General features: G+C 44.7%; 1 protein-coding gene across 1 annotated transcript in view; it reads left to right on the forward strand.

The window, feature by feature from the left end:
* The window catches only part of SERINC3 (serine incorporator 3), a 121,351-nt gene that overhangs the window by 79,400 nt on the left and 14,601 nt on the right, over window positions 1–27,350 (forward strand). The window contains exon 8 of the mRNA XM_069243559.1: window positions 12,255–12,423. Coding sequence (XP_069099660.1) covers window positions 12,255–12,423 — 169 coding nt within the window. The remainder of the gene's footprint in view (window positions 1–12,254; window positions 12,424–27,350) is intronic.

The raw sequence follows: 27,350 nt of genomic DNA on the forward strand, positions 1-27,350 counted from the left end.
CATGCAGTACGTGCTCTGGTTCTTTCCCATGTTGATGAGGCAGTGGCTATCTCACTGGATGTGAAGAAGGCGTTTGATGACACTGAATGGGGGCTGTCTGTTTGGGACTATTGAGAGAGAGGGCCTGAAGCACAATCTTATTTCAAACGTCAGGTGGCGGTATCAGAATATATTGGCCCAGGCTAACTTTAGGTGGATTGCAGCTTTTCCCAATTGTATGAGTAACCCACCAGAGTTCCTTGCTTTTGCCTTCACTTTTTCTCCTTTCGTTGGAACCATTGTTTCCACTGCTATCTAGTATTCAAATGATGTCCTAACTCTACTCAACCCTGAGACATCTCTCACTTCTCTGATGTCGATAATCATACACTGTTCAGCTTTTTGTGGCTTCAAAATTAACTTGGGCAAATCTGAGGCCCCTATCAGTCTATGTAAGCACCTGGTGGAGTGGATATTGAAGGTCCTGAAGTATTTAGTTGTAAGTAAGGGACTTGACAATATTGTAAATCATAACCTTAATCCCCTCTTTCTTAGGACCCAGAATTTTACCACACACTGGATGACACTACATATTCAGTATGCTTTCCTTGTTGATTTGTAGATCCAAAGTACTGGAGATTGACTCAACCATCAGGTTTTTCTGGGTGGGATGGTACTGGTCTAAGATTGACCCCTAATAAACACTATGCCTACACACTGCAGGTGACTGAAAGCTGTTGATTTGCACATTTATAATTTGGCCCATAACCCTGCTTCCCAGGCCGGGTATTGCTCCTCTCTCCCTTCTAGCTCACCATAGAATTTATGATACAGGCTGCTGTCTACGCCCCCAATCCTACTCTGACATCTTTTAACAACACCATTATTATATCCTGTCAAACTGGAAACATGCCTTCAAAAAGATGGGAACTAACCCTCCTTATGTAAATGCCGTAGCACTCCTATATGGTTTAATGCAGTTGTCCATAGAAATGCAAGTCTCCAGATTACAGCAGTAATAAGACACCCTGGTCTACGACCTTACTTGAAAATAAACAATTTTAGCCTTCCATGTTGAACACAACATATTCTGCTGATGACCTGTGTTTATTTCTAGGAAACCCGCTACAAGTACTTAAGGGAAGTCAGATTATGATTTCTGTTTTGAAAGATCTTACATAAGTGTTATTGGTCACTCAGCAAGTTACTCAAAGTGGGCCTGCTTCCCCTATCAGACTTGGTGTTGTGGCTGGTCTAACTGTGACCTGATACATACGCTGTGGCACCTACCAGCATTAGCTCACCACTGGTGGAAAGTCTGGATTTCAATCTCTTCAGACTGTGACACCCCCTATATCTCAGTCTGGGCACCTGAATCTCTTGCTTGATATAATTGACTTGCCACATTTATCCCAACCACAAGCGTAGATGGTTAGTAATTCTTTTACCAGGTCCAAACTACCTTCGCTGTCACTGGTGGCAGCAGTCCACTCCAGATGAAAGCGAATGGATGACTGAACTGTTGTATGTTGCACCTTAATTACAGGTGACCTATAAATGAAGTATCTGCTAGATATTTTCGATGTTATTTGGAGTGAGGGCCCTCCCAGTCAAATCATTTAACATAGTTTGCTCCTAAAGGTCCTTTGTTCTGGCCTCTCAGAGGCAGTGGTGGGAGGCCAACTCCCTGATAGGAATCCTAATTCTCTTTGAATCCTCTCTCAGATACACAGTTTTACGCCCCCCACACACACTCCAATGTGTTCAGTGGTGATTCTTTGTATGTACTCAGATTGGATGGCTCTGTCATTTGTTTACTTTTATTCTGTATAGTAACATGATGATGGGTATTTGCTGATGTCTCTCTTAGAGTCCTTACTCTTTTAGTGGCTGGCTTTGTGTTATCTTTACAATTTATACTCTCACCCAAGATGTTCAAGATTGTGTCTTCTTCATTCTTCTGATAGCATGTTGTTTGAAGATGTGGAAGAAGGAATTGTTATAGAAAAAAACAGCACAAAACAAATAAATTAAATGGAGAATGAAGGAAAGACATAAAAATACATAGAATTCGATTGCATAGATAATGAGTTGCCAAAATTTGCTAACATTTAAACACAATGCACGAAGAGCAAACATTACTGTAAGCGGAAGCAGCTAACCAGCTCAGTTGGTGCAGATGTTGAAAACTGACCGGAAGGATAAAATAGAAGTTGAAGACAAGCATTCTGAATCAGTTGAAGAGTGATCACATATCTTAGTAAACCCACATATAAAGATGAGTGATAATTAAATTAATGTTGTCATGTTTGTGACAGACGTTTCAGTGTGGCAAATGGAACAAAAGAAGTTTACGAATCCTCTAAAGTAAAAAGTGTCAGGCTTAAACTACTGTTTCAATTTGCAGTTCTGAGTACAAGTTAAATACAATGCCCAGGACTGAAGTGTCTTCCAGGAGAAAACTAGAGGCTTACCTGAATGGGCAGCAATGAGTCCTCTGAACCTCCCAAAATATGCAGGTTTGGGGACTGTGTGCATCTTCTTTGACATTAAAGTGTCAAATCCAGCTTGAATGTCAAGTCCTACTTGACCTGTCTGCTGGTTTACGTATAACACTGGGGAATGCACTTGAAAGGAAGGGACAGGCTTCCAAAGCAATTCTTGTGCAATGATGTCTGGTTGCTGAAGGGCCTGCTTTGTCCCACAAGGCGTCTGTCACAGGACTTTGTACACATAACACTCTGAGTCCACATGAAAGGAGGGCAGAGAGGATATCCAAACAATTATTGTGTATCCACTGTCTGTCTGCTCGAAAACCTGCTTTGTTCTACCAGACTTCTGACTATTGGTTTACTGTGGGTACAGTGACTACCTCAAACTGGATTTTAGTGTTAGATGTGGGTGGACATGAGAATAACCTAGTGCACCCCACATAACATCCCCACCGCTCAGAGCCCAAGTTTAGTGCGGCAAACGATTTTCACTATCTTGAACATACACAAACTGGGTAGGTTTGACCCATGGGAACTTTTACCCCATTGGTTAGGGTGCGCCACAGCGTCATTCCCACTCACAAGCTTATGCCAGTCATAAATGTTGCACCTCCAGGCACTGATTTCAGAACACTACTGGACATGTGGAAAATCAGAAGAAGACTAACCCTGCAGTAGGGGATCTGAAAAGCGCCCTAAATTATTCGACCTGCTTTCCTTCTTGTACCCAAGGCAAAGAAGTGGACTCAAGCGTCATAAGGATGGGGTCCTAGGGAACTTTAGAAGTGTACTCCAGTGGTAGATTGGGACTTGAAGGATGAAAGTCAGAGGGCAAATCCTTTGTCAAATTGCAGGAAGGTCCTCTTCTACTCCAACCATTGTCTATCATTGACACTTCGTGCTCCTTTCTGCTATTTCTTTAAAAATCCATATCTCTGGTTACTCTTAATGAATTTTGGCAACTAGACCTAGACTGGCCCCTGCTGTTTGGCCTCTCTGCCTGACACCTGGTGAGTCTCAAAGTGCATCTCCTGAGGTCTTTGTTGGCTTTAGAAGTGTACTCCTGCAGTGGATTGGGATTTAAAGAACTAAAGTCAGAAGGGAAGTTTTTGGGCTTGGAACAAAACTGGTTAGTGTTTCTGACCGGCTCCATTGTAGTCACCTGCCACAATTAATAATCCGTTTTCATACAGGGCGTCAGAAGGAAGAGACACTATTTCAAGAGAAAGAACAGTTAAAGTGTCAAGATTAAGAATAAATTAGGCTGAGGTTAACTAAGCAGGAGATACATTTCATTGACTATGGCAATAGTAAAGACAGGGTAAAGATCCAGAAGTAACATAAGGAAGGAGAAAAGAAATAAGAACCAGGGAGAGGGCAGTAGAGTACAGGTACAGGTGACAATCTGAATGTGGATGCAAGAAAAGATATGGTCCAATGTACTACCTTCAGAGTGAGTGGAGGAAAGCACAAAAGAGCCAGATAAAGTGATTTATTAACAATGCAGAGAGGGAGCATAGATGTAAGATAAGCACAACAAAGATTGAAGCAGGAAGAAGAAACAAGGAGGGGAGGTATCAGAAAGACAAAAGAGAATACCCTCAAGATCATCAAAGAACAAAGCACAAGAACCTAACATCAGCACATAATTCAGAAAGAGAGTAAGGTTTAAGATACGAGGCATACTTAAATTTGAAGGAAGCTATAGTCCAAGTACTGTGCAGGGTAGATGGAATCCATTGTAGATGAAAAAATGTGTCCAACGCCACCTTAAGTTTAGGATTGGTGAGGCAAATAAATGAGGGAGGAAACTGCATATTAAGAGCAGCAACAACTGTGGGATTATTAGGGGACAGTCACGTCATCCAAAGTAACTGGAGAATAAGAGAAAGAAATATGTCAAATGTGGTAGTGTTTTCATTACTTGGGAATCTAGCGTACTGAGAAAAATATGGTGTCACAGTGGAATTTGGGGAACAACTTGGTGATTGGCTAATCTAAAGTTAGGGTGCTAACCTTAGGGTGCTAACAAGAATATTTCAAAAATGTAGAAAATGAAAAAAGTAAGAAGCATCACATCGAAAAGTTACCCATGGATTAGGATTGACATACAGAGGTGGGAAGACTGAAATTGACGAGTAGAGTAACAGGCCTGGCCAGGATCTTCCAGGAGTAGATTGGATACCTTCCCAGTCTTGTCTGCGCTTATCAAGGGCACCCCGATGAGTTTATACTATGGTTACAATCATTAAAGAGAAATCAAGAGTCAAATTTTAATGGAAGGGGGGCCAGATTTGACATTGCGAGCCTCAAGCCTTAATACACACTTCAGCTGAACGTACTCTAAAACTGAAAACCTGGGATAAATTCCCCTTTCTCATGACTGAGTAATAACCTGTTACACATGAAAGAAAGTAAATAGAATGCTTACGCTCACTCTAAAAAAAACTACCCACGAACGGGACATGAATAAGACAAACCGAGTCTTAAATTATGCAGTCACAGACACTGAAAAAAAGGAAAAAGTCCGGGAAGCACTGTTCAGCAGATTAGATCGAACTGAGCATGAGACAGAGAGAAACACGGATCTGGCCAACGGGAAGGAATCTGCATCATGCCATGGTTTAATTCCAGGACTGTGCACAAATTGGTTGCAGGCAAGAAAACGTTATGTTCCATGGCATCTGTCGCTGTAGATACGCATGTTTTGCAATAGCTCGCCATCTGGTGTTGGGCCGGAGTGTTACAAGTTGTTTTTCTTCGAAGAAGTCTTTCGAGTCACGGGACCGAGTGACTCCTCCTTTTATCTCCATTGCGCATGGGCGTCGACTCCATCTTCGATTGTTTTTTTTCCGCCATCGGGTTCGGACGTGTTCCTGTCGCTCCGAGTTTCGGAACGGAAAGATAGCTAATTTCGGAAGATTTTCGTCGGTATTGTTGCGTTCGGGATCGGCGTAGTTAGATTCAACACCGCGTCGAAGGATCGAAGAGCTCCGGTGCCCTTCGGGGTAGTTTTTCGATCCCCCGTCGGGGCCTGGTCGGCCCGACCGCGTGCTGAAGAACGCCGATGGAACGGACCCCGTTCCGTTTCTGCCCCAAATGCCACAATAAATACCCCTATACAGACCAACACTTGGTCTGCAACCTGTGCCTGTCACCTGAGCACAGTGAAGACACCTGCGAGGCCTGTCGTGCGTTCCGGTCCCGAAAAACACTCCGAGACCGTCGAGCCAGAAGACTTCAGATGGCGTCCGCGCCGACAGCCCACCGAGAGTTCGAGGAACAAGAAGAGGAAGGTACCTTCTCGATCCAAGACTCAGACTCCGAAGGATTCGACGATACACAAACCGTGAGTAAGACGTCGAAAACCACTCAGAGGAAGATTTACAAGGCCCAGGGGACGCCACTGCCACCAGGCCATGGCTCCACCCATAAATTCGGTGACCGACCGTCGATACCGAAAAAGGCCCAAACAGTGCCGAGATCGTCCGACTCCGGTCGAGACACCTGCACGCAGCCTTCTCGGGACCGAGAAAGTGCTGGAGACAAGCATCGACACTGAGATGCCGGTGTAGACACGGCTCGACGCCAAGACAGCGGCACCGAAGATGATCGGCGCCGACAGGTTTCGGCCCCGAAAAAGAAAAAAGTCACCTCTGAGCCGAAAAAGCACGCAGACAGGGTTTCGGTGCCGAAACAAACTGCAAGCGACCCAGCTTCAGGCTCTTATACAGAAGAGCACTCGCTAACCTCACAAATGCAAAAGCATAGGTTTGAGGAAGAGCTACAATCAACTGATGTGGACCATACGCAAAAGCGTATTTTCATACAGCAGGGGACAGGAAAAATAAGCACCCTTCCCCCCATTAGAAGAAAGAGAAGGTTGGAGTTCCAAACTGAACAGACACCACAACCAAAAGTGGTGAAAAGAGTTACCCCACCACCCTCTCCTCCGCCCGTGATTAACGTCTCACCAGCACAAACTCCATCACACTCCCCAGCTCACACCACCATGAGCCAGGGTGACCAAGATCAAGACGCATGGGACCTATACGACGCCCCAGTGTCAGATAACAGTCCGGAGGCATACCCTACGAAGCCATCTCCACCAGAGGACAGCACCGCGTATTCTCAAGTGGTGGCTAGAGCAGCACAATTTCACAATGTAAGCCTCCACTCAGAACAGGTCGAGGATGATTTTTTATTCAACACACTCTCCTCCACCCACAGCTCATACCAAAGCCTGCCTATGCTCCCTGGTATGCTCCGGCACGCAAAAGAAATCTTTAAGGAGCCGGTCAAAAGTAGGGCAATCACACCAAGGGTGGAAAAAAAGTATAAGGCGCCTCCTACAGACCCGGTTTTCATCACTACACAGCTGCCACCAGACTCTGTCGTTGTAGGAGCAGCTAGGAAAAGGGCCAACTCCCACACATCTGGAGATGCACCACCCCCAGATAAAGAAAGCCGCAAGTTCGATGCAGCTGGTAAGAGAGTCGCAGCACAAGCTGCAAACCAGTGGCGCATCGCGAACTCCCAGGCACTACTTGCGCGCTATGACAGGGCCCATTGGGATGAGATGCAACATCTCATTGAACATCTGCCCAAGGACCTACAAAATAGGGCAAAACAAGTGGTTGAGGAGGGACAGACCATTTCCAACAACCAGATCCGCTCCTCCATGGACGCTGCAGATACAGCTGCACGGACAATTAATACATCTGTAACTATCAGAAGGCATGCATGGCTCCGAACGTCTGGATTTAAACCAGAGATTCAGCAAGCAGTTCTCAATATGCCTTTTAACGAAAAAGAACTGTTCGGTCCAGAAGTGGACACAGCGATTGTGAAACTCAAAAAAGACACGGACACTGCCAAAGCCATGGGCGCACTCTACTCCCCGCAGAGCAGAGGGAATTACAGCACATTCCGTAAAACACCCTCTAGAGGGGGGTTTCGGGGTCAGAGCACACAAGCCAGCACCTCACAAGCAACACCGTCCAGTTACCAGGGACAGTATAGAGGAGGTTTTCGGGGACAATATAGAGGAGGGCAATTCCCTAGGAATAGAGGAAGATTTCAGAGCCCCAAAACCCCTACTACTAAACAGTGACTCACATGTCACTCACCCCCTCCACACAACACCAGTGGGGGGAAGAATAAGTCATTATTACAAAGCATGGGAGGAAATCACTACAGACACTTGGGTTCTAGCAATTATCCAACATGGTTATTGCATAGAATTTCTACAATTCCCTCCAAACATACCACCAAAAGCACAAAATTTGACAAAACATCATTCCAATCTCCTGGAGATAGAAGTGCAGGCACTATTGCAAAAGAATGCAATCGAATTAGTGCCAAACACACAAATAAACACAGGAGTTTACTCACTGTACTTTCTGATACCAAAGAAAGACAAAACGCTGAGACCAATCCTAGACCTCAGAGTAGTGAACACTTTCATCAAATCAGACCACTTTCACATGGTCACACTACAAGAAGTATTACCATTGCTAAAACTACACGACTACATGGCAACTTTAGACCTCAAGGATGCTTATTTCCATATACCAATACACCCATCGCACAGGAAATACCTAAGGTTTGTATTCAAAGGAATACATTACCAATTCAAGGTACTGCCTTTCGGATTAACAACCGCACCAAGAGTCTTTACCAAATGTCTAGCGGTAGTCGCTGCACACATAAGAAGGCAGCAAATACATGTGTTCCCATATCTAGACGACTGGCTAATCAAGGCCCATTCGTTAATAGAGTGCTCAAATCACACAAATCATATCATACAAACCCTCTTCAAACTAGGGTTCACCGTCAATTTCACAAAATCCAACATTCTGCCGCGCAAGGTACAACAATACCTAGGAGCCATAATAGACACATCAAAAGGAGTAGCCACTCCAAGTCCCCAAAGAATTCAAAATTTGAACACCATCATACAACGCATGTATCCAACACAAGGGATACAAGCAAAGATGGTATTACAACTCCTAGGCATGATGTCTTCATGCATAGCCATTGTCCCAAACGCAAGACTGCACATGAGGCCCTTACAACAGTGCCTAGCATCACAGTGGTCTCAAGCACAGGTTCATCTTCTAGATCTGGTGTTAATAGACCGCCAAACTTACCTCTCGCTTCTGTGGTGGAACAACATAAATTTAAACAAAGGGCGGCCTTTCCAAGACCCAGTGCCACAATACGTAATAACAACAGATGCTTCCATGACAGGGTGGGGAGCACACCTCGATCAACACAGCATACAAGGACAATGGAACGTACATCAAACAAAACTGCATATAAATCACCTAGAACTTCTAGCAGTTTTTCAAGCACTAAAAGCTTTCCAACCAATAATAGTTCACAAATACATTCTCGTCAAAACAGACAACATGACAACAATGTATTATCTAAACAAGCAAGGGGGGACGCACTCTACGCAGTTAAGCCTGCTAGCACAAAAGATTTGGCGTTGGGCAATTCACAACCAAATTCGCCTAATAGCACAATTTATACCAGGGATCCAAAATCAACTCGCAGACAATCTCTCTCGAGATCACCAACAGGTCCACGAATGGGAAATTCACCCCCAAATTCTGAACACTTATTTCAAACTCTGGGGAACACCTCAGATAGACTTGTTTGCGACAAAGGAGAACGCAAAATGCCAAAACTTCGCATCCAGATACCCACACAAACAGTCCCAAGGCAATGCCCTATGGATGAACTGGTCAGGGATATTTGCTTACGCTTTTCCTCCTCTCCCTCTCCTTCCTTACCTGGTAAACAAACTCAGTCAAAACAAACTCAAACTCATATTAATAGCACCAACTTGGGCAAGGCAACCCTGGTACACAACGCTGCTAGACCTATCAGTAGTACCCTGCATCAAATTGCCCAACAGGCCAGATCTGTTGACACAACACAACCAAAAGATCAGACACCCAGATCCAGCATCGCTGAATCTAGCAATCTGGCTCCTGAAATCCTAGAATTCGGGCACTTACAACTTACCCAAGAATGTATGGAAGTCATAAAGCAAGCCAGAAGGCCATCCACCAGGCACTGCTATGCAAGTAAATGGAAGAGGTTTGTCTGCTACTGCCATATTAATCAAATACAACCATTACACACAACTCCAGAACATGTAGTGGGTTACTTGCTTCACTTACAAAAATCTAACCTGGCTTTCTCTTCCATTAAAATACACCTTGCAGCAATATCTGCATACCTGCAGACTACCTATTCAACTTCCCTATATAAGATACCAGTCATTAATGCATTCATGGAGGGCCTTAGGAGAATTATACCACCAAGAACACCACCTGTTCCTTCATGGAACCTAAATGTTGTCCTAACTAGACTTATGGGTCCACCTTTTGAACCCATGCACTCCTGCGAAATACAGTTCCTAACCTGGAAGGTGGCATTTCTCATCGCCATTACTTCCCTAAGAAGAGTAAGCGAGATTCAGGCGTTTACAATACAGGAACCTTTTATACAACTACGCAAGAATAAGGTCGTCCTAAGGACCAATCCTAAATTTTTGCCAAAGGTTATTTCACCCTTCCATCTAAATCAAACAGTGGAACTTCCAGTGTTCTTTCCACAGCCAGATACCGTAGCTGAAAGGGCACTACATACATTAGATGTCAAAAGAGCATTGATGTATTACATTGACAGAACAAAGAACATCAGAAAGACTAAACAACTATTTATTGCATTTCAAAAACCTCATGCAGGAAACCCAATATCAAAGCAAGGTATAGCCAGATGGATAGTTAAATGCATCCAAATCTGCTACCTTAAAGCTAAACGACAGCTGCCCATTACACCAAGGGCACACTCAACCAGAAAGAAAGGTGCTACCATGGCCTTTCTAGGAAACATCCCAATGCAAGAAATATGTAAGGCAGCCACATGGTCTACGCCTCACACATTCACCAAGCACTACTGTGTAGACGTGTTATCTGCACAACAAGCCACAGTAGGTCAAGCCGTATTAAGAACATTATTTCAAACTACTTCCACTCCTACAGGCTGATCCACCGCTTTTGGGGAAATAACTGCTTACTAGTCTATGCAAAACATGCGTATCTACAGCGACAGATGCCATCGAACTGAAAATGTCACTTACCCAGTGTACATCTGTTCGTGGCATCAGTCGCAGTAGATTCGCATGTGCCCACCCGCCTCCCCGGGAGCCTGTAGCAGTTTGGAAGTTACCTTCAACTATTTGTATATGTATCATCTCAACCTTAAATAGGTACATACTTAGTCACTCCATTGCATGGGCACTATTACTACAATTCAACTCCTACCTCACCCTCTGCGGGGAAAAACAATCGAAGATGGAGTCGACGCCCATGCGCAATGGAGACAAAAGGAGGAGTCACTCGGTCCCGTGACTCGAAAGACTTCTTCGAAGAAAAACAACTTGTAACACTCCGGCCCAACGCCAGATGGCGAGCTATTGCAAAACATGCGAATCTACTGCGACTGATGCCACGAACAGATGTACACTGGGTAAGTGACATTTTCATTACCTGTAACACCAATTCTCCGTCATGAGTATCGTCATTGCATTACAGAAAATACTTGCCCACATGCAGTATTCCAGAACTTAAGTTTGTGGATCCCACACAGGAACCGAAATAGTATAATGTTTATGACTATTAATTAAGATACCACCTTGGATAACTGACATGTGGCCATCCTCCTAAAAGCTATATTGAAAACTTTTGATTATATATAACAACGCCAGTCAGCTTCCCTTTCCCTGCCAACTAGTTATTATTCTAAGTGGTTAACTAGTCTAGTCTAGTGTACGCAGTGCTTAATTTGTAAATAAAAATGTGCCGGTGCTCAAAGCCCTACTCGCAAACATGCGGCTGCTGCAATTAAATGTGGCAACACGGAATACTGAGGCAGTGTAATCCTGAAGCCATCTCGGGCCTCTTCAAACCATTTACAGCCACCCCTGCCCCTTCAGCTCACCCTTGCAGCTTTCTCCGTGTGTGACGCTTTTTCGTTCTTCTCTTCCTCCGTCTTTCCTACGTGACTTTTGTTTGCAGCAAATGCTTGGGACAGAAGACTAAGTGCCGGTGCTCAGCTTCCGGAAACAACAAGCACAAATTAAGCACTGGGTGTACGCTAGAACAGGATCTACACATGCAGGATTGGCACTGTACAATTATTGGTCGACTGGCAGCACTGTTTTACATAATGAAAATGAGGGCATTGAATCTATGTGCAGCTGCCTTTTAAAATGTTGCCTGCTTTTAGGCGTAGTTTTCAAGATTCCTTTCAAATGGAGCAAGTTACTGGTAGCCCTCTTTTCATTACAGAATACGTATATTTCTGTTTTATTTTGTGTTCCTAAATCGGTTGTCACAAAATACTCTACAACTGGTTTACCTAATATATGGCATGGTTGAGAAACAGTCATAATCTGTTTCCTCCCTCATACGTGGGCTATTAAGTGGGCCCATCCCACGCAGAGACAAAAACAAACCCAGTTCCTTTTACTGAGTCATCACCAACAGTCGCCACCAATAGGCATTCTAAGGTGCTTTCTTTGACGTGTGACTGGCTTTTGAGACCTGTTGTGGCATCACTTATCATATTGGGCCCCTTATCAGACCTTCCAAAGATAATGAGCAGATTAACTCAAAGGAAATAGGGTGCTTGTGAGTACAGGTTATATTATAAAACACAGTGTGTGTATTAGGATGTTCTCATATTTTTTATGTTCTTTTTTAGAACGGAGCTGTAACCCAAGCCTGTTGAACCTGATAACGCAAACAATCGTGCCCCAAGCAAATGAAAGCGACATACAGCCTACTGTTACTCCCCCCAAATCCATGCAATGGTGGGATGCTCAAAATGTTGTTGGGCTTATTATTTTTGTCCTCTGTCTTTTGTACTCCAGGTAAGAGCATACTTTGTTGGAGAAGCAGATGCCAGGGCAGTTTATTTTATGTATATATAAAACACCCTGTTATTTGTATGGATATAAATGATTGTTGATTTATACAACCTTATTGTATGTTGCTAGCACACGGTTATGGTAATCTTAGATCAGTGTAATAGCCGATCACAATGGTTGGGGAATGTTCTCTCTACAGTTCTATTTTTGAAGATTTTGCGCCTTCTTCTGAGTCACACAACAGAGGTATTCCAATTTCCTTCCAGTGGTTTTCATTAACACCCTTGTAACTCAGTTTTGCTTTACTTCTCCAGTGCACCATTGCTTTCACCTGATTAGGCTAAATATTGTACAGTATTTAAACTCAGTGCTACCACACTGTTACTGCATGCCTTCCTACAATAATGTTTCTTTAACTTCTGTTATCAAAACATTATAACATTTTCTAGCTATCGCATCACCAATTTTCAATTCTATTAAGGACACAGAGGCGAGGATTATGCTTCTCTTTCTATGCTTTATTTTTCTCAGCAGCCAATAAAAAGATAAATTTTATCAAAACTACATTTCCCAGTAAAACATACTGATCACATGAGCAACCATAGAGGATCCCCCTTATAAAACCTGGTGACCTTAAAACTCATCCTCTTTCTTTGTGAACTGTACATGTAACAATGCCTCTGAACATAAGACAATCAAGCATGAACACAGTTCCAGAGTGTTTTGCTTCACTAATGATCGAGATGAAACACTTATGCACTGACAAAAATCTCTGGAATGTGCTCCTTTAGTCTAAAGGGAACATTTATTAATTCACTCTGCAAGGTTCGTAGAGGAGATTAGCATGCTAAAAGCACACGTTTAAAATGGTCACAGCAATGAAATGAAAACATGCACAAATGATTCTCCACTGCAGTACACACAGCAAATATATGTATCTATATTACAATGCAAAGCAAATAATGAATTAAAAATGCATCACTGTGAGGCATGGGTATTCTGCGTCATCTCCCTCCTTTATCAGCATCAGACCGGCAGATCCCAGAATCAATCGTGGAGAGAGAGATCAATTATCCTCATAGGAAAGATGACACACCTCAGCGTCCTGAGCATGTCCGAGATCTGAGTCACTCCCCGGTCCATCTCGTCTTCGTCTCTTATATACTTTAAACAAACGAGATGAGAATTCTAGAAACCTCCTCACTCCATAAGTTTATTATTAAAAAGTGCTGGCTACTTCAGGTCAGTTTTGAAAAGAACACGTTGGGAATTGGCCAAGATCCCAAGGTGCCCTCTCTCTCAAAACAAAACCATTCCCTGCTGTACCATAACATCAGTCTAATAAATTATTATCAGCCTAAGCCTTTGGTGAGAAAGAACACCCAAAAATGCAGAATAAAAACATGAGCACGTTGTCTAACGTGAGCATGGAAAAATACTTGCAGCTTTTAACGTGGCGGTGGCTAATGCTAAAATAAAGTCAATAGGAAAAATGAAGTTGGTGGTCACTGATGTGATGGTGTGCTGCTAGACTAAGTGCAACGTGGAGTCAGTTGTCAAAACACAAATATCCTTACACAGAGTCCTAGAACACTTCCAGCTGACCGTTGCCGGAACCAGGCCCACCAAGGCAACCGCAAAAAATCCCATGGGATGAACCAACTCCAAACCAGGTGAAGGTGAAACAATGAAAACGCCCACATAGGAAAATTCAGCTGTACATCAGGTTTGCTTCAGCTTGTTGCCTAGAGATAGAAGAAGAAAAGCCATAAAAGCTATTCCCAAACCCTCATTCAATAATCTCATAACAGGAGGGAGCTTAAACTTTGTATATTCAACAATTTGAAATAATATTCTTATACCTTAGGATGTACCACAACATCTCTTTAGGGAGGGATAATCCTCGCCTCTGTCCTTAATATAATTCAAAATTCTTGATGCAATAGCTAGAAAATTTTATATTCTATGTCAGGACTGGAGGCTCAGATTATGCTGGTTCAAAGCTGTGCTACCACCACTGACGCTACATCCTCAATTGGTTTGTAATAAAAAGGCTTGAAAGTGGATTCAGAGTACCAATCTGCTTCATTCATGATTTTCCAAACGAGAACCTAGAGAAAAGGATTTTGACGCCATAGCACTGCTACCAGAATGAGCCCTGAACACAGAAAAATCAATGCAGCCTCCGAAAATAGCCTACGCATCCATCTTGCCAGAATGGCAGAAGAAACTGGCTTGCATGGCTTCTGCAAGGCAATGAGCAACTGTCGATTAGGATCCAAACGGAACTCACCTTAAGACACTACACCACACAGAGTTTATACTCTTGGGGAAAAGACGGATAGGAAATCATCCTGGTATTAGACTTGGTTCTCCTAGAAATAGAAAAACATACTCCTGGAGTAAATTGCCTGCCATTGAGGTCCAAGGCCCTAACATCTGAAACCCTTTTACAAGAAATCAGACACAGCAACATAGTTAATTTGGCTGATAATTGCTTACATGAGAAATACGGATTATCAAGCCATATCTTGAAAAACCTGAGTACTATATTCACATAAGGAAGTATATTTAGGTTGGGGGGAGCTTTGAAAAGCGAATTCCCCTCAATAATTTACACACCAAAGGATCCTCTCTGACCTGTTTACCATTAACTGGAGTATGATATGCAGATGTAGTTGATCTGTAATTATTCACTGATCTGTTGAGGCCAACCCGCCTCAGCTAAAGAGGTTAAGAAATTGATCATGAAACGTACATCTGCCTGAGAGTGAGCCAAACCCCTTTTGCTACACCAATTAGCCCATCTCCGCCATGCTGAAGCATATCGTTTGTGGGTACTACTGGAGCAAGATTGCTCTATGTAAGCAGAAGCCTGTGGCAAAATGCCTGACAACTTCCATCTACCTCTGAAACGCTCCAGGCCCCTAACCGCAATTGCTCAGAGAGAATTGGAGGATGTGGAATGCGTACTGTGTCCAGAAACAGCTTTTGACAAGAGATTCTGAATGATAAGAGGAGTCTCAAATGACATCTCCAGGACCAACGGGAACCAAGGCTGAGCCCTCCACGGAGGCGTTACCAGCACAAGGTCGGCTTTCTGACGATGTACCTGGGCAAGAGCTCTAGGAATCATACTGAACGGCAGAAAGGCATACCCTTTGTGAGACGACCAATCCTGCAAGAACGCATCCGTCGCCAAGGCCTCCGGATCCAGACGCCAACTGAAAAAGGCAGGAATTTTCCGATTGAGCCAGGAGGCAAAAGGGTCTACTGAACATGGGCCCCAGGTGCGATTGAGGAGAGCAAAGCCCCTCGGTGTAATCTCCAACGAGGCACTGCCAAATATCGCCCTGCCACTCCAGGCTTCCATGTGGTTCAACCACTAATTCAACTCCACCTTGGCCTCCTGTGAGAGCTAAATCTGGTCTGCATACACTAACCCCTTTTGCAGATGTTGAATCTTGAGACGTTCAAGAGCCCTGTAATGGAGGGGACCTGGGAATATTGCTTGAATGGACGAAGCCAAAAGGCCTACAATCCGAGCAACTGATCTCAACAGTATTGTCTGGTCTTGCAAGGCAGACCTCAGCTCCCTCTTGATTCTGAATCTTTTGATGAGGGAGGATCATTTGGGACAATACCAAATCTATCTGGAATCCCAAGAATTCTATTCGTTGGGATGGAAACAGACAGGACTTCAGTTGATTGATGACACCCCCAATTCCTGTATAAGGTGGATTGTCCATGATAGGTAACGAGTAACAGTCAGAGTCCTGAGCCATCAGAATTAAGTCATCAAGAAAGATGATCAACCTAATGCCTCTGGCACGAAGAGCATCCACCACCAGACTCATCAGCTTGGTGAAGCACCTTGGGGATGGCGAGAGTCAGAAGGGAAAGACTTTGTACTCGTAACATTGACCCTGCCAGAAGAATTGCAGAAAGCGCCGGGGGTGGGGCGAGGATAGTTACTGACAGGTACACGTCCTTGAGATCCATCCAGACCATCCTGTCACCCTGCTGAAGCAGATCTATCAGAAGAGGGATACCCTCCATCTTGAAGTGCCTGTCAATTATCCAAGAGTTGAAACTCCTGAGATCGAGCACCAAACCAGATCCTCCGCCTCTTTTGCTGACCAAGAAAATTGGTCTGACGAAACCCTTTGGATGAGGATTTGACAGAGAGATTGCATCTTTCTGGAGCAAATCACGAATTTCCTCTGTTATGCGCTTTTGATCGTGAAGGGAAAACTACAGCTCTGGGGGGGGTGGCGGAAGTCTGGACAGGGGAACTGTAGAACTCCAGCTTGTACCCCCGAACCATTTTCAGAACCCAGGGATCCTGAGTCAGAAGTGCCCAAATGTGTACAAAATACTGAATCCTTCCCCCCAGTATTACCTCCGAATAAGGTAAAATGCTCACATGTATATCCTGAATCTTGGGAGCCTCTTTGTTGGCCCCTGCGGAATCAATGACGGCCTCCACGAGAACGGGTAGGGAAGAAGGTGTGGTCAGAGGATTGATCTTGCCAGTTACCACGAGTGCGGTTGAAGGTCTCACGAGGGGAGCCCTGATAGAGTCCTCGACTATACAAACGGGCCCTAAATCGTCCAGCCCTCCCAAAAAGGGAGTTGCAAAAAACCTTTTTCAAGGACAGATGTGCCTTGTCCAGCGTGTTATAAGTTGCTGCAAATTTCGCTAAGTCCTGGACAAAGGGACAGACCCTGTGCCACCGGACCAGCCTCAGAGGACGCCAAGTCATTCAATTTTGGGTCAATGCACATCAAGATTGACCTCCGTCTCTCTTTTGACATTGCCACATTGACGTTACCCAACTTGCAGATGGCACGCTGCACCCAACCAATCAGGATGTCAGGGTCAACTGCTACACCGGACTCTTTGGACTGAAACCCAAGTTCTAAAATCTGTGTAAGAGGTCCTGATATGTCCAATAACTTGTCCTGACAGGACTGTCAGGCTCTATCCAGACCCTTCTTGGGGGTCTCTGGTCCACATCTTCATGAAGTTTACCATTGTAGGATCAACCTTGGGAGTATCAGAAGCCTTGCCAACTAGATCTGGTCTGGGACATGCAGAGCGAAGCCTCGCCCTGACCTCCTTTTCGAACCCTTGCCGTGGATAGAATTGAACGTAGTTAGCAACCCCTGGAAGGGGAGTCCAATTCGTGGATCAGAGATGCACAATCTCTGTTGGGTTGAAGGTGAGAACCCTAGGAGGGCAAGGACTGTGATCTGGTGCATGCTCAGGATGCTTTTTCTTGCTGGGTCCCGGACCGTCATCCTGATCGATGTCCATAGAGTCATTGGAAGAGTCAGAACCTATGGGGTCGGGTAGTTTGAAAGACTCATCAGAAGCTGAAGCTTGGGGCTGGGCGTGACTATACCATGTCCCGCCATGATAGAAGCTGAAAACTGTTTGAAGGCATCGGAATGCCAACCCCTTGGACTTCCCTTTTGCCTTGCCCCCAGATGGGTTGGTAGATTGAGACATGGTCTCAGTTGAGGCAGGAAGATGTGGGAGCCAGCCCTGCTGGCATTCGAAACCTTTAAGATGGGAGGTCAGGGTCCTAAGGCGTTATCCAAGATCTTGTTGACTGATAGCTGCACATTGTTATCTAGGGCTTCCACAAGGTTGTCCTCAAGCATCATTAGCGCGCACGTGCATGTTTTCGAGGCCTCGAAGGACTAGAACACTGGATCGTTGACCAATATGGTGGCCGCGATCGACTCCTTCTCCCGCTCCACAATTATCCAGGTACGTGAGAGGCCTCGCAACAACTGGGACCGTAGTGCTCTGTCATAGAAAAAACACAACGAAAGTATGCACTGCGCGACGCTGCACGCAACCCCTAGGGTCTCTTTTTAAGGTAAATACATCCGTGCAAATATCAATGTATATAAGTAATGAAAGTGGTGAACTTAACTGGCTGCGGAGCAGCAAAGAAAGAGGAATAGTTTTAAGATCACCAGGTTTTATAGGAGGGAACCTCTATGGTTAGTAATGTGATCAGTATGTTTTACTAGGAAATGTAGTTCTCTCGTAGGGGATTTCCATGTATAGTCATAAGCACTGAATAGTTCCGCGCGCATGCGGGGACCCCGGAGCACTGATGTGAAGTATATTCTTAAGTGCAAATACCAGCCCTTTGAAAAAAAGGTCTGTCAAAAAACACTTAAGTATAACAATATGCAGCCTATGTGAACAGCTACACAGGCCAAATTGTTAAAAAGAAAAACAGTTGTAGTGTAAATTCACGTTTAAACATCTATTTATTCTAGAAAGTAAAGTCTTCCTGTTTCCCATCATGCACAGCAAAAGGCAGTTGCCTCAGTTCTTTTTTCCGGCTCCTTTCTGACAGGACCCTGAAGCATTGAGCTCTACCTCACAAAGCCTTTTTGTGACAGAAATTCATTCAAAATCTTTTGAATTTCAATTTCACTCGACGTTTTTAATATTGAGTGATCATTTCCTACTCTTTTCTGTTAAATTCTGACAGAATTTTGAGGTTTTTCTAGTTTAGAAATGCCTTCACTTTTTGATAAATGCCCTTCTTGTGGCAGAAAAAAGGCTAAAACAGATCCACATCGGGTCTGTATAATTTGCCTTCCATCCAGCCACAAACCGGAGTCGTGTGACATCTGTAAAACTTTCTCCAGAAGAACTCTTTGTGATAGGGAGAAAATCCGACTTCAGGCGAGAGAGGACAGGAGAAAAAGTGGTAATTCTACCACAGAGCGAGGAGAAGGTCAGTCTTCTACCAGGGCTCACCCTGTTTCCTCTATAACTCCTACCAGACCTGCTCAAAAATGGCACAGGTCTCCGACGACGTCGAGGGCGTCGACGTCGAGACAGGGAACGGCGCCAACATGCTCGCCGTCGAGGAGTGGTTCACCGGCGAGGAAGAAGCATCGTTCGCCATCGACAGCCATTTTGCCGTAGAGACGGCGTGGACGCTCGCCGTCGAGAGGATCTGGGTCGCCGTCGACACGGCGAGGACGATCCACGTCGAGGAGATCTGAGTCCGGCTCGCCGTCGACACGGCGAGGGCGATCGACGTCGAGGGAGAGTGCTCGCCGTCGGAGACGTTCGCCGTCACCACAGCGACGTCGAGTGTCGTCGTCGAGAGGTTCTCAATGGCGAGAGGAATCGACGTCAAGAGGCACTCGCCGTCACCGCACTTCGACGTCGAGGAGTGTGTCGACGTCAAGGCGACAATCAAAGAGACCTAGAAGGGTTTATACCACGTCAGAATCCTCGGCCTCACTCATCCTGCTTCCAGCGTCTCCACAGCTCTCTCCTCAACAGTCGCCGTTGCCGCAGACACCAGTAACACCTACGGCTCCTCTTCCGACTCCTCCTTCAGAGTCTGTTCTGAGGACTCCAACGCGATCCGAAAGGCATTCTGGACATTCCTCTAGACCTTCATCTTCCTCTCGGCACCATCGTCATGAGTCACGGCAGAGATCTCAGCATTCACATCATAGACATTCTTCTTCGTCTACACAGGACCACTCCAACCCTATCGGACTCACCGTCCCCGAGAGTGTCCCCCATAGATGATGTGAATACATTCCAGGAGGTCTTAGTGCGTGGGGCGACCAAACTGAATATCCCGTTGGCGGTACCTGCCCCATCGACATCAGTAATCTTTGAGACCTTGCATCAGAGGACATCTTCGAGACCTTTGCTTCCACTGGTTCCGGGTCTTATTGAACCGGCAATGGATATTTTTCTTACACCGGCCGCAACGAAGTCTGCTCCATCCAGACTTATTAAGAAGTATCGTCCACCAGAACAAGATCCTCTATTCTTGAGGTCGGACCCAGTACCGGACTCGGTGGTTATAGTAGCGGCAAAGAAATTGCACTCTACATCACCGTCTTCCTCCTCACCTCCAGATAAAGAGAGCAGAAAGATCGATGCTGCAGGCCGAAAAGTATGCTCTACTGCAGCCATCACAATGAAAGCAGCCAGCGCCACTGCTTTATTAGGGAGATACGATCGGGCCCTCTGGGACTCTATACTGCAGTTTGCAGAGCATCTTCCTAAGGACAAAAGGGAAGATTTCCTGGAGGTCGTGGGTGAGGGAGCCATGGTTTCTAACCAGGTAATAAGTGCTGCGGCTGATTCTTCGGTACTATCCGCACATAACTATGCTCACGGAATAGCGCTAAGAAGACATGCATGGTTGCGACTAACATCTCTCAAACCAGAAGCACAGCAGAGAATACAAAATTTACCTTTCTCAGGCTCCACTTTGTTCGGCTCTCATGCCGATGACGAGATGGCCAGGATGAAGTCTGAGCTAGATACCCTAAAAGCGTTAGGCATGGAACGCCCGAAAGAACAACGAAAGGTATTCCGTCCATATCAGCGAAGACTTTTCACCCACAGGTATCAGGCACCACACTGGATGTCTTCACGCTCCCAGCAGTAGCAGCATCAAAGGGGCTTCTCCACACAACGAAGGTCGACAAGGGGTCGTTCAACACCTCAAACTCAGACAACTCGACAGGCTCCCGCGTCTAAGCCCTGAATCTTCGCTTCCCCCTCCTCCGTTATCCACTCTGGTAGGGGGAAGTATCTCAAATCATCTGGACGAGTGGCTACACATCACATCAGACGCCTGGGTATTGAATATTGTGAGACATGGTTACGCTCTCAGATTCACCAGTCCTCCACCATTTGTTCCACCCAAACCAGCCAGCCACCACCTCGAAGCTCTTCAGTTAGAAGTCACTATTCTATTACAAAAAAGAGCCATAGAACCCGTCCCGATCAGCCAGCAAGGGAAAGGGATTTATTCGAGGTATTTCCTTGAGCCGAAAAAAGACAAGCAAGAGTTTCGTCCCATTTTAGATCTAAGGACAGCAAACAAGTGGATACGCAAAGAGAAATTCAGGATGCTATCCTTGCACCAAATTTACCCACATCTTCGTCAGGGCGACTGGCTCTGTGCGATAGACCTTTGCGACGCTTACTTTCATATTCCGGTGACCAAGAAACATCGAAAATTCCTAAGGTTCACCGTCGGAAAACGTCATTACCAATTTGCGGTTCTACCCTTCGGCCTCAAATCAGCGCCGAGAACTTTTTCCAAATGCATGGCGGTGGTAGCCGCCCACTTGAGGAAACATCGAATATTTGTCTACCCCTATCTAGACGATTGGCTCATAAAGGCCTCCAGTTATCTAGAGGCGCAACAACATTTCAAATGGGCTCTACAGCTGTTACAGAATCTCGGTCTTCAAGTCAATCTCCTAAAGTCCACAGCAACGCCTATTCAGAGGTTGCATTATTTAGGGGCCATTATAGATACCAATCTAGGAAAGGTGTTTCCTTTGGAGGAACGACGATTATCGATTCTCCAAAAGTGCAAACAACTACAGGAAACTCCACAGACCACTGCAAGAGTAATAGCTTCTCTACTGGGCTCAATGGCGTCTTGTATCCATCTCGTTCCCAATGCTCGCCTCCATATGAGACCATTATAGGAAAACCTGGAGGATCAATGGTGTCAACTGATGGACGATTGGGAGAGCAAAGTCCTCCTTTCTCCCCACGCCCTACACTCCCTCAAGTGGTGGTGTTTACCAAACAATCTCTTGGTGGGGATTCCGTTCCAACAACAGCCTCCAGCTCAAACCATCGTAACAGATGCGTCACTGCTCGGATGGGGAGCGCACATGGAACATCTTCGAGTCCAAGGCAAGTGGTCCCGGAGAGAGAGTCTCTATCATATCAACCTGCTGGAGCTTCGCGCAGTCCACCTTGCGCTCAAAGCCTTCCTTCCCTCTCTGAGAGCGGAAACTCTCCTTCTCCAGACGGACAACGTGGCCACTATGTACTACGTAAACAAACAAGGAGGCACCAGGTCCAGGATTTTATCCAGAGAGGCTCAGACAATCTGGCATTGGCTTCTAGCCAGGAACCTGTCGCTAGTGGCAACTCACCTGCCTGGCATCCAGAATGTTCAAGCGGATGCCCTCAGTCGCGTAATGGACGAGAAACACGAATGGGTGCTACACGACGACGTCGTTCGTTCCATTTTCGCACTATGGGGTACCCCCCTATAGACCTATTCACAACCCCAGAAAACAAAAAATTCCAAAACTTCGCCTCCAGATATTACCATCCAGGGACACTGGGGAATGCCCTGTGGATAAGCTGGTCAGGAGCATTTCTTTACGCCTTTCCACCGCTTCTCCTGATTCCGGCGGTCCTCCAGAAGTTATCCAATGCTCAGTCCAAAATGATCCTAATTGCTCCGGAATGGCCACGCCAATGGTGGTTCCCAGACCTTCTTCACCGGTCACTCAAACCACACATCAGACTGCCTTATCGTCCGGACCTGCTCACGAAGTTCAGAGGGCAGATATCTCATCCCAACCTCTCATCGTTGAGTTTGGCAGCATGGCTCCTGAGCTAGTGCAATATGGACACTTGAACATACCTCAAGACTGTATGGAAATCCTGAAAGAAGCAAAGCGCCCTTCCACACGATCGGCTTATGCAAGCAAGTGGAAGAGATTCTGTGTGTGGTGTTTAGACAACAACATTGACCCGGTATCCTGTGGAGAGGAATCTATCCTGCCATACTTGCTAAGTTTGGCAAAATCGGGCTTACAACTGTCATCAATAAAGGTACACTTGGCGGCTGTAACAGCATACAGAAAGAGCCCTTCACAAACTTCCTTTTTTCGGATTCCAATTATTAAGGACTTCCTGGAAGGTTTAAAAAAGGTCTTTCCCCCCATTAGAAAGCCATCTCCTCCATGGGAACTGAATGTTGTCCTATCGCGTCTGATGCTACCTCCATTCGAGCCAATACATAAGGCATCACTTCAACATCTCACATGGAAAACTGCTTTTCTGGTGGCAATCACTTCAGCGCGTAGGGTTAGCGAAATCCAGGCCCTTTGCGCTCAAGAGCCCTACACGGTTTTTCATTCTGCGAAAGTGGTAATGAGGACTCATCCAAAATTTTTACCAAAAGTCGTCTCTGACTTTCATGTGAACCAAACCATTTCATTACCAACTTTCTTTCAAAATCCAACTGCTCCTGCTGAGAGAACTCTGCACTCTCTGGATGTAAAGAGGGTTTTGAAATTTTACTTGGACAGGACAAAATGCTTACGTAAATCACAACAGCTCTTTGTTAACTATGGCCCAGTTAGAACAGGGTTGGGCACGTCTAAGCAATCTTTATCCAGGTGGATTGTTTCATGTATAATGTTATGTTATCAGTTAGCGAACAAATCCCTTGGTGGTAGGCCAAAAGCCCACTCTACTAGAGGGAAGGCAGCTATTGCAGCCTTGATGAGAAATGTCCCTTTGGCAGAAATATGCAAGGCTGCCACTTGGAAGTCGGTCCATACCTTTACTCAGCATTACTGCCTTGATACAGACGCTAGGGCAGATGCGCAGCTTGGACAGGCCTTGCTTAAGAATTTATTTGCATGACTCCTGTTTTTTGTCAGTATTCTTCTGTCTACTCCACCGCGGTTATGGGGATGGGCTTGCTACTCTATTCAGTGCTTATGACTATACATGGAAATCCCCTACGAGAGAAAGAATGGTTTCTTACCTGTAACTCCAGTTCTCTTGTAGGGGTATTTCCATGATAGTCATAAGCAACCCTCCCTCCTCCCCGGTGGAGTTGACATAGAACAGGTTGCCATAAATATTATCGATGTTGGTACTCCAACAAATGTTTTGTTCCTTCATGTCAGGTTACAAGCCTTCAAAAAGAACTGAGGCAACTGCCTTTTGCTGTGCATGATGGGAAACAGGAAGACTTTACTTTCTTAAAGGCACAGCTCTATTTACATTCTGTATAATGGCAGCCTATGGGCTACACTGCCCTGCATTGTTTTATTCTCATGAGAGGTGTAAATAGAATATGAGAATGTATTTGTTATTACATTTCTAGAATAAATAGATGTTTAAACGTGAATTTACACTACAACTGTTTTTCTTTTTAACAATTTGGCCTGTGTAGCTGTTCACATAGGCTGCACATTGTTATTCTTAAGTGTTTTTTGACAGACCTTTTTTTTAAAGGGCTGGTATTTGCACTTAAGAATATACTTCATATCAGTGCTCCGGGGTCCCTGCAGGCGCGCGAAACTATTCAGTGCTTATGACTATCATGGAAATACCCCTACGAGAGAACTGGAGTTACAGGTAAGAAACCATTCCTTTTGATAAAATCTCTCTTTATTGGCTTTTGAGAAAAATAAAGCATAGAAAGAGAAGCATAATCTGAGCCTCCGGTCCTGACATGGAATAGTGGGCTGCTTGTTCCAAGGATCTCAGCTGTTTCTTGTGAACCCGTCATTTTCATTTTTCTGCACCTTGTTTTGAACTTTCCCTAACTTTGTATTTTTGCCTTATTGTTTATACTGACAATATTAAAGCATATCTCTTGGAGCTGCTGTACAAAGTGATAAAGGAGGTTTTTGGGGACCATTGACGTTAGGAAGGCTGAGGAAAAAATAGGGGAGGAATTTGTGTGTGGGTTATGCAAACTTTGTGCGAGGAAATGTATGGTTGAAATACCAACCTAAAATGTTATTTACAAAAGTGTGAAATTTAACATATTTTGATTGACGGTACATGTTATGACCACTGGTGTGTAATTTGTAAAGGTCCAGGACCAGAAGATGGCTGTTCGCCCTTGTAGTTTGTCCTCAGAAGACTGTGTTCCCATTGGAAGGTTTTCACTGGGGATGGGGGTGGAGGGAGGGGGCGCGTAATTCTTCAGCATTCATCAAGAAGCAAATTTCATTGTGGATGAGATGAGAGATTGGGAACTGAGTAGGGGTTAGAGTGGTTATGGGGGGAAGCCTAAACGTTTTGCTCTGCAGATTGCAAGTTGGTCTGTACCAAGAGATCATGTGGGTGAGGTATGGAGGACCTATTCCTTACATGGAAATAAAAGACTTACGCAAGCTAACAGTTAATGTAGTGCTCGCATGCTGGTGTTGAAATATGGATGTTGGTTTTGTGCCGACTGGATTGACAAAAGTGTCCAAGATAAAGTAGATAACCTTGTCTCTAAGTGCAAGTGCATATCAGGGGAGGCCAGCTAGGAGACTATTACAATAATGGATTTGCTAACTACTAAAAACACACATAGGACCTTACCTGAAAGAATGTTGAGAGAGGGGTTTGGTTTTGCAGATATTTATCCACTCTTATATGGCAGGTGTGGTAGAAATTACTTTTCTCCGATTCATGCTGATTGTGAAAAGCACCCCATTTTCTAGCACAGAGTATAGTGTATGAATGGTGACTGAGTCTAGTAAGAATATCTGGATTACGTCGGCATAGAGGTGATAGGATAAGATAAGGATAGATTAGAATAAGACGGGGAGCGAGTAAGTGATCACCAGAACTGAGCATTAGGAGATATTGACAGGATTGGGAGTTTAAGAAAAATTAGAAAAGAACTAGGACGTTGAAAAGAAATGATTGGTAGGAGGAAAACTATTTTAAGTGCCATATTGGCAGTGCATTTGGGTGGTCAGCAGCTGCAGATGCTGCTAAGAGGTCTGGTAATATAAAATTAAATGATAGACCCATGTAATAATGTTGCTTAAATGGCAAAGGGCGGTCTCAATAGAATACTGTAAAGTGCCCAGAAGGAGGAATGTAAAAGGGTTGGGTAGTTCAACAATTTTAAAGAATAAAAGTAATTTAGATATTGGCAGTAATAAGAGGTTAGAGGGGTTCGGTAAAGGGTTCCTTTATTAGAAGCTACAGTGGATTGGAAGTATTGTGGATAAAGGCTAAGGGGAATGGACTAATTAAATAGAGAGGCCAGGCAAACTAGAGCTCTGGAGGCGAGAGGCAGTTTAATTATTTTGGGTTAACAGGGTCTGTTATTGCACAAAATGGAATGGTAGCCAGTGACTATAGGGAGCAATTCTACAGTAGTTAAAAAAACAGAGAGATGCACAGAATGACTGGGAATTGTAAGAGGCGTGTGTTAGAGGGAGGTAGCTAGCAGTGTGGAGAGGGTGACTCATGATCGTGATTTTCAAGATAAAGTAGACAATATTAATAGCCATGAGAGACTGAATGATGGATGTAATAGGAGCACTGGATAGAGTGTGAGAGCGTGGTGTGGCAAGCATTTAAATTATTATAACCTGATGAGAGTAATGGCAAGTTGGTTTAGTGTAAACAAGAGCCATTGTGAATTTGGAGACAGCCAGCTTGGTATGTAAGTGTTCTGGGACATGGATAGTCCTTCAGTTGTAGAGGTGAACGTAAAGTTTTGCCTTAAGGTTACAAATGTGAAAAATGTCTCTTGGCATCAATGTGAGTGGAAGTGTAGTCTAATACTTTATGACGTATTGTTGGAAAATTCATAGGAAGTAAAATCGAGGTGTGAGACTAGGTTAGGAAGTAAAATTGAAGTGTGACACTAGTTTGTGATGTACCTGGTTAAGGTATTCTGAAATGTGGTTCATCGTATGCTTGGTGGTAGGCATCTTTGTTTCAGGTCTAGATTTTTGGCAACATTGGCCAACTTGTTTCGGAGCCTGTTCAGAGGATGGAGGGGAGCATGAATATCATATTAAAGATCCACAGTAAGTCAAAGGAGTTTTGGTAAGTGAGTGAGGGTAGAAAAGTGTGGCAAAGCGTGCATATTGATGGTTGTGTTTTAGGTTGAGATTTAGCTCCACTAGTATTATGAGTAAAGCAATGAGTGTAAGAGGATTCAGGGTGGATTCTAGATTATCAAAGAATGCACTAATGTTGCCTGTTTGCGACAGAATGTCTTAAAGTGTCCTTTGAAGGGAGCAGTAATAGAGCAGTGGATTTAGAGGAGGTGTCCAGTGGATATGTTGGAATTATCATATTTAATTCAATAAGGCCGAATCTGACTTTGTAG

This window comes from Pleurodeles waltl, chromosome 7 (assembly GCF_031143425.1).
Source record: "Pleurodeles waltl isolate 20211129_DDA chromosome 7, aPleWal1.hap1.20221129, whole genome shotgun sequence".
NCBI classification, from domain to species: Eukaryota; Metazoa; Chordata; class Amphibia; order Caudata; family Salamandridae; genus Pleurodeles; species Pleurodeles waltl.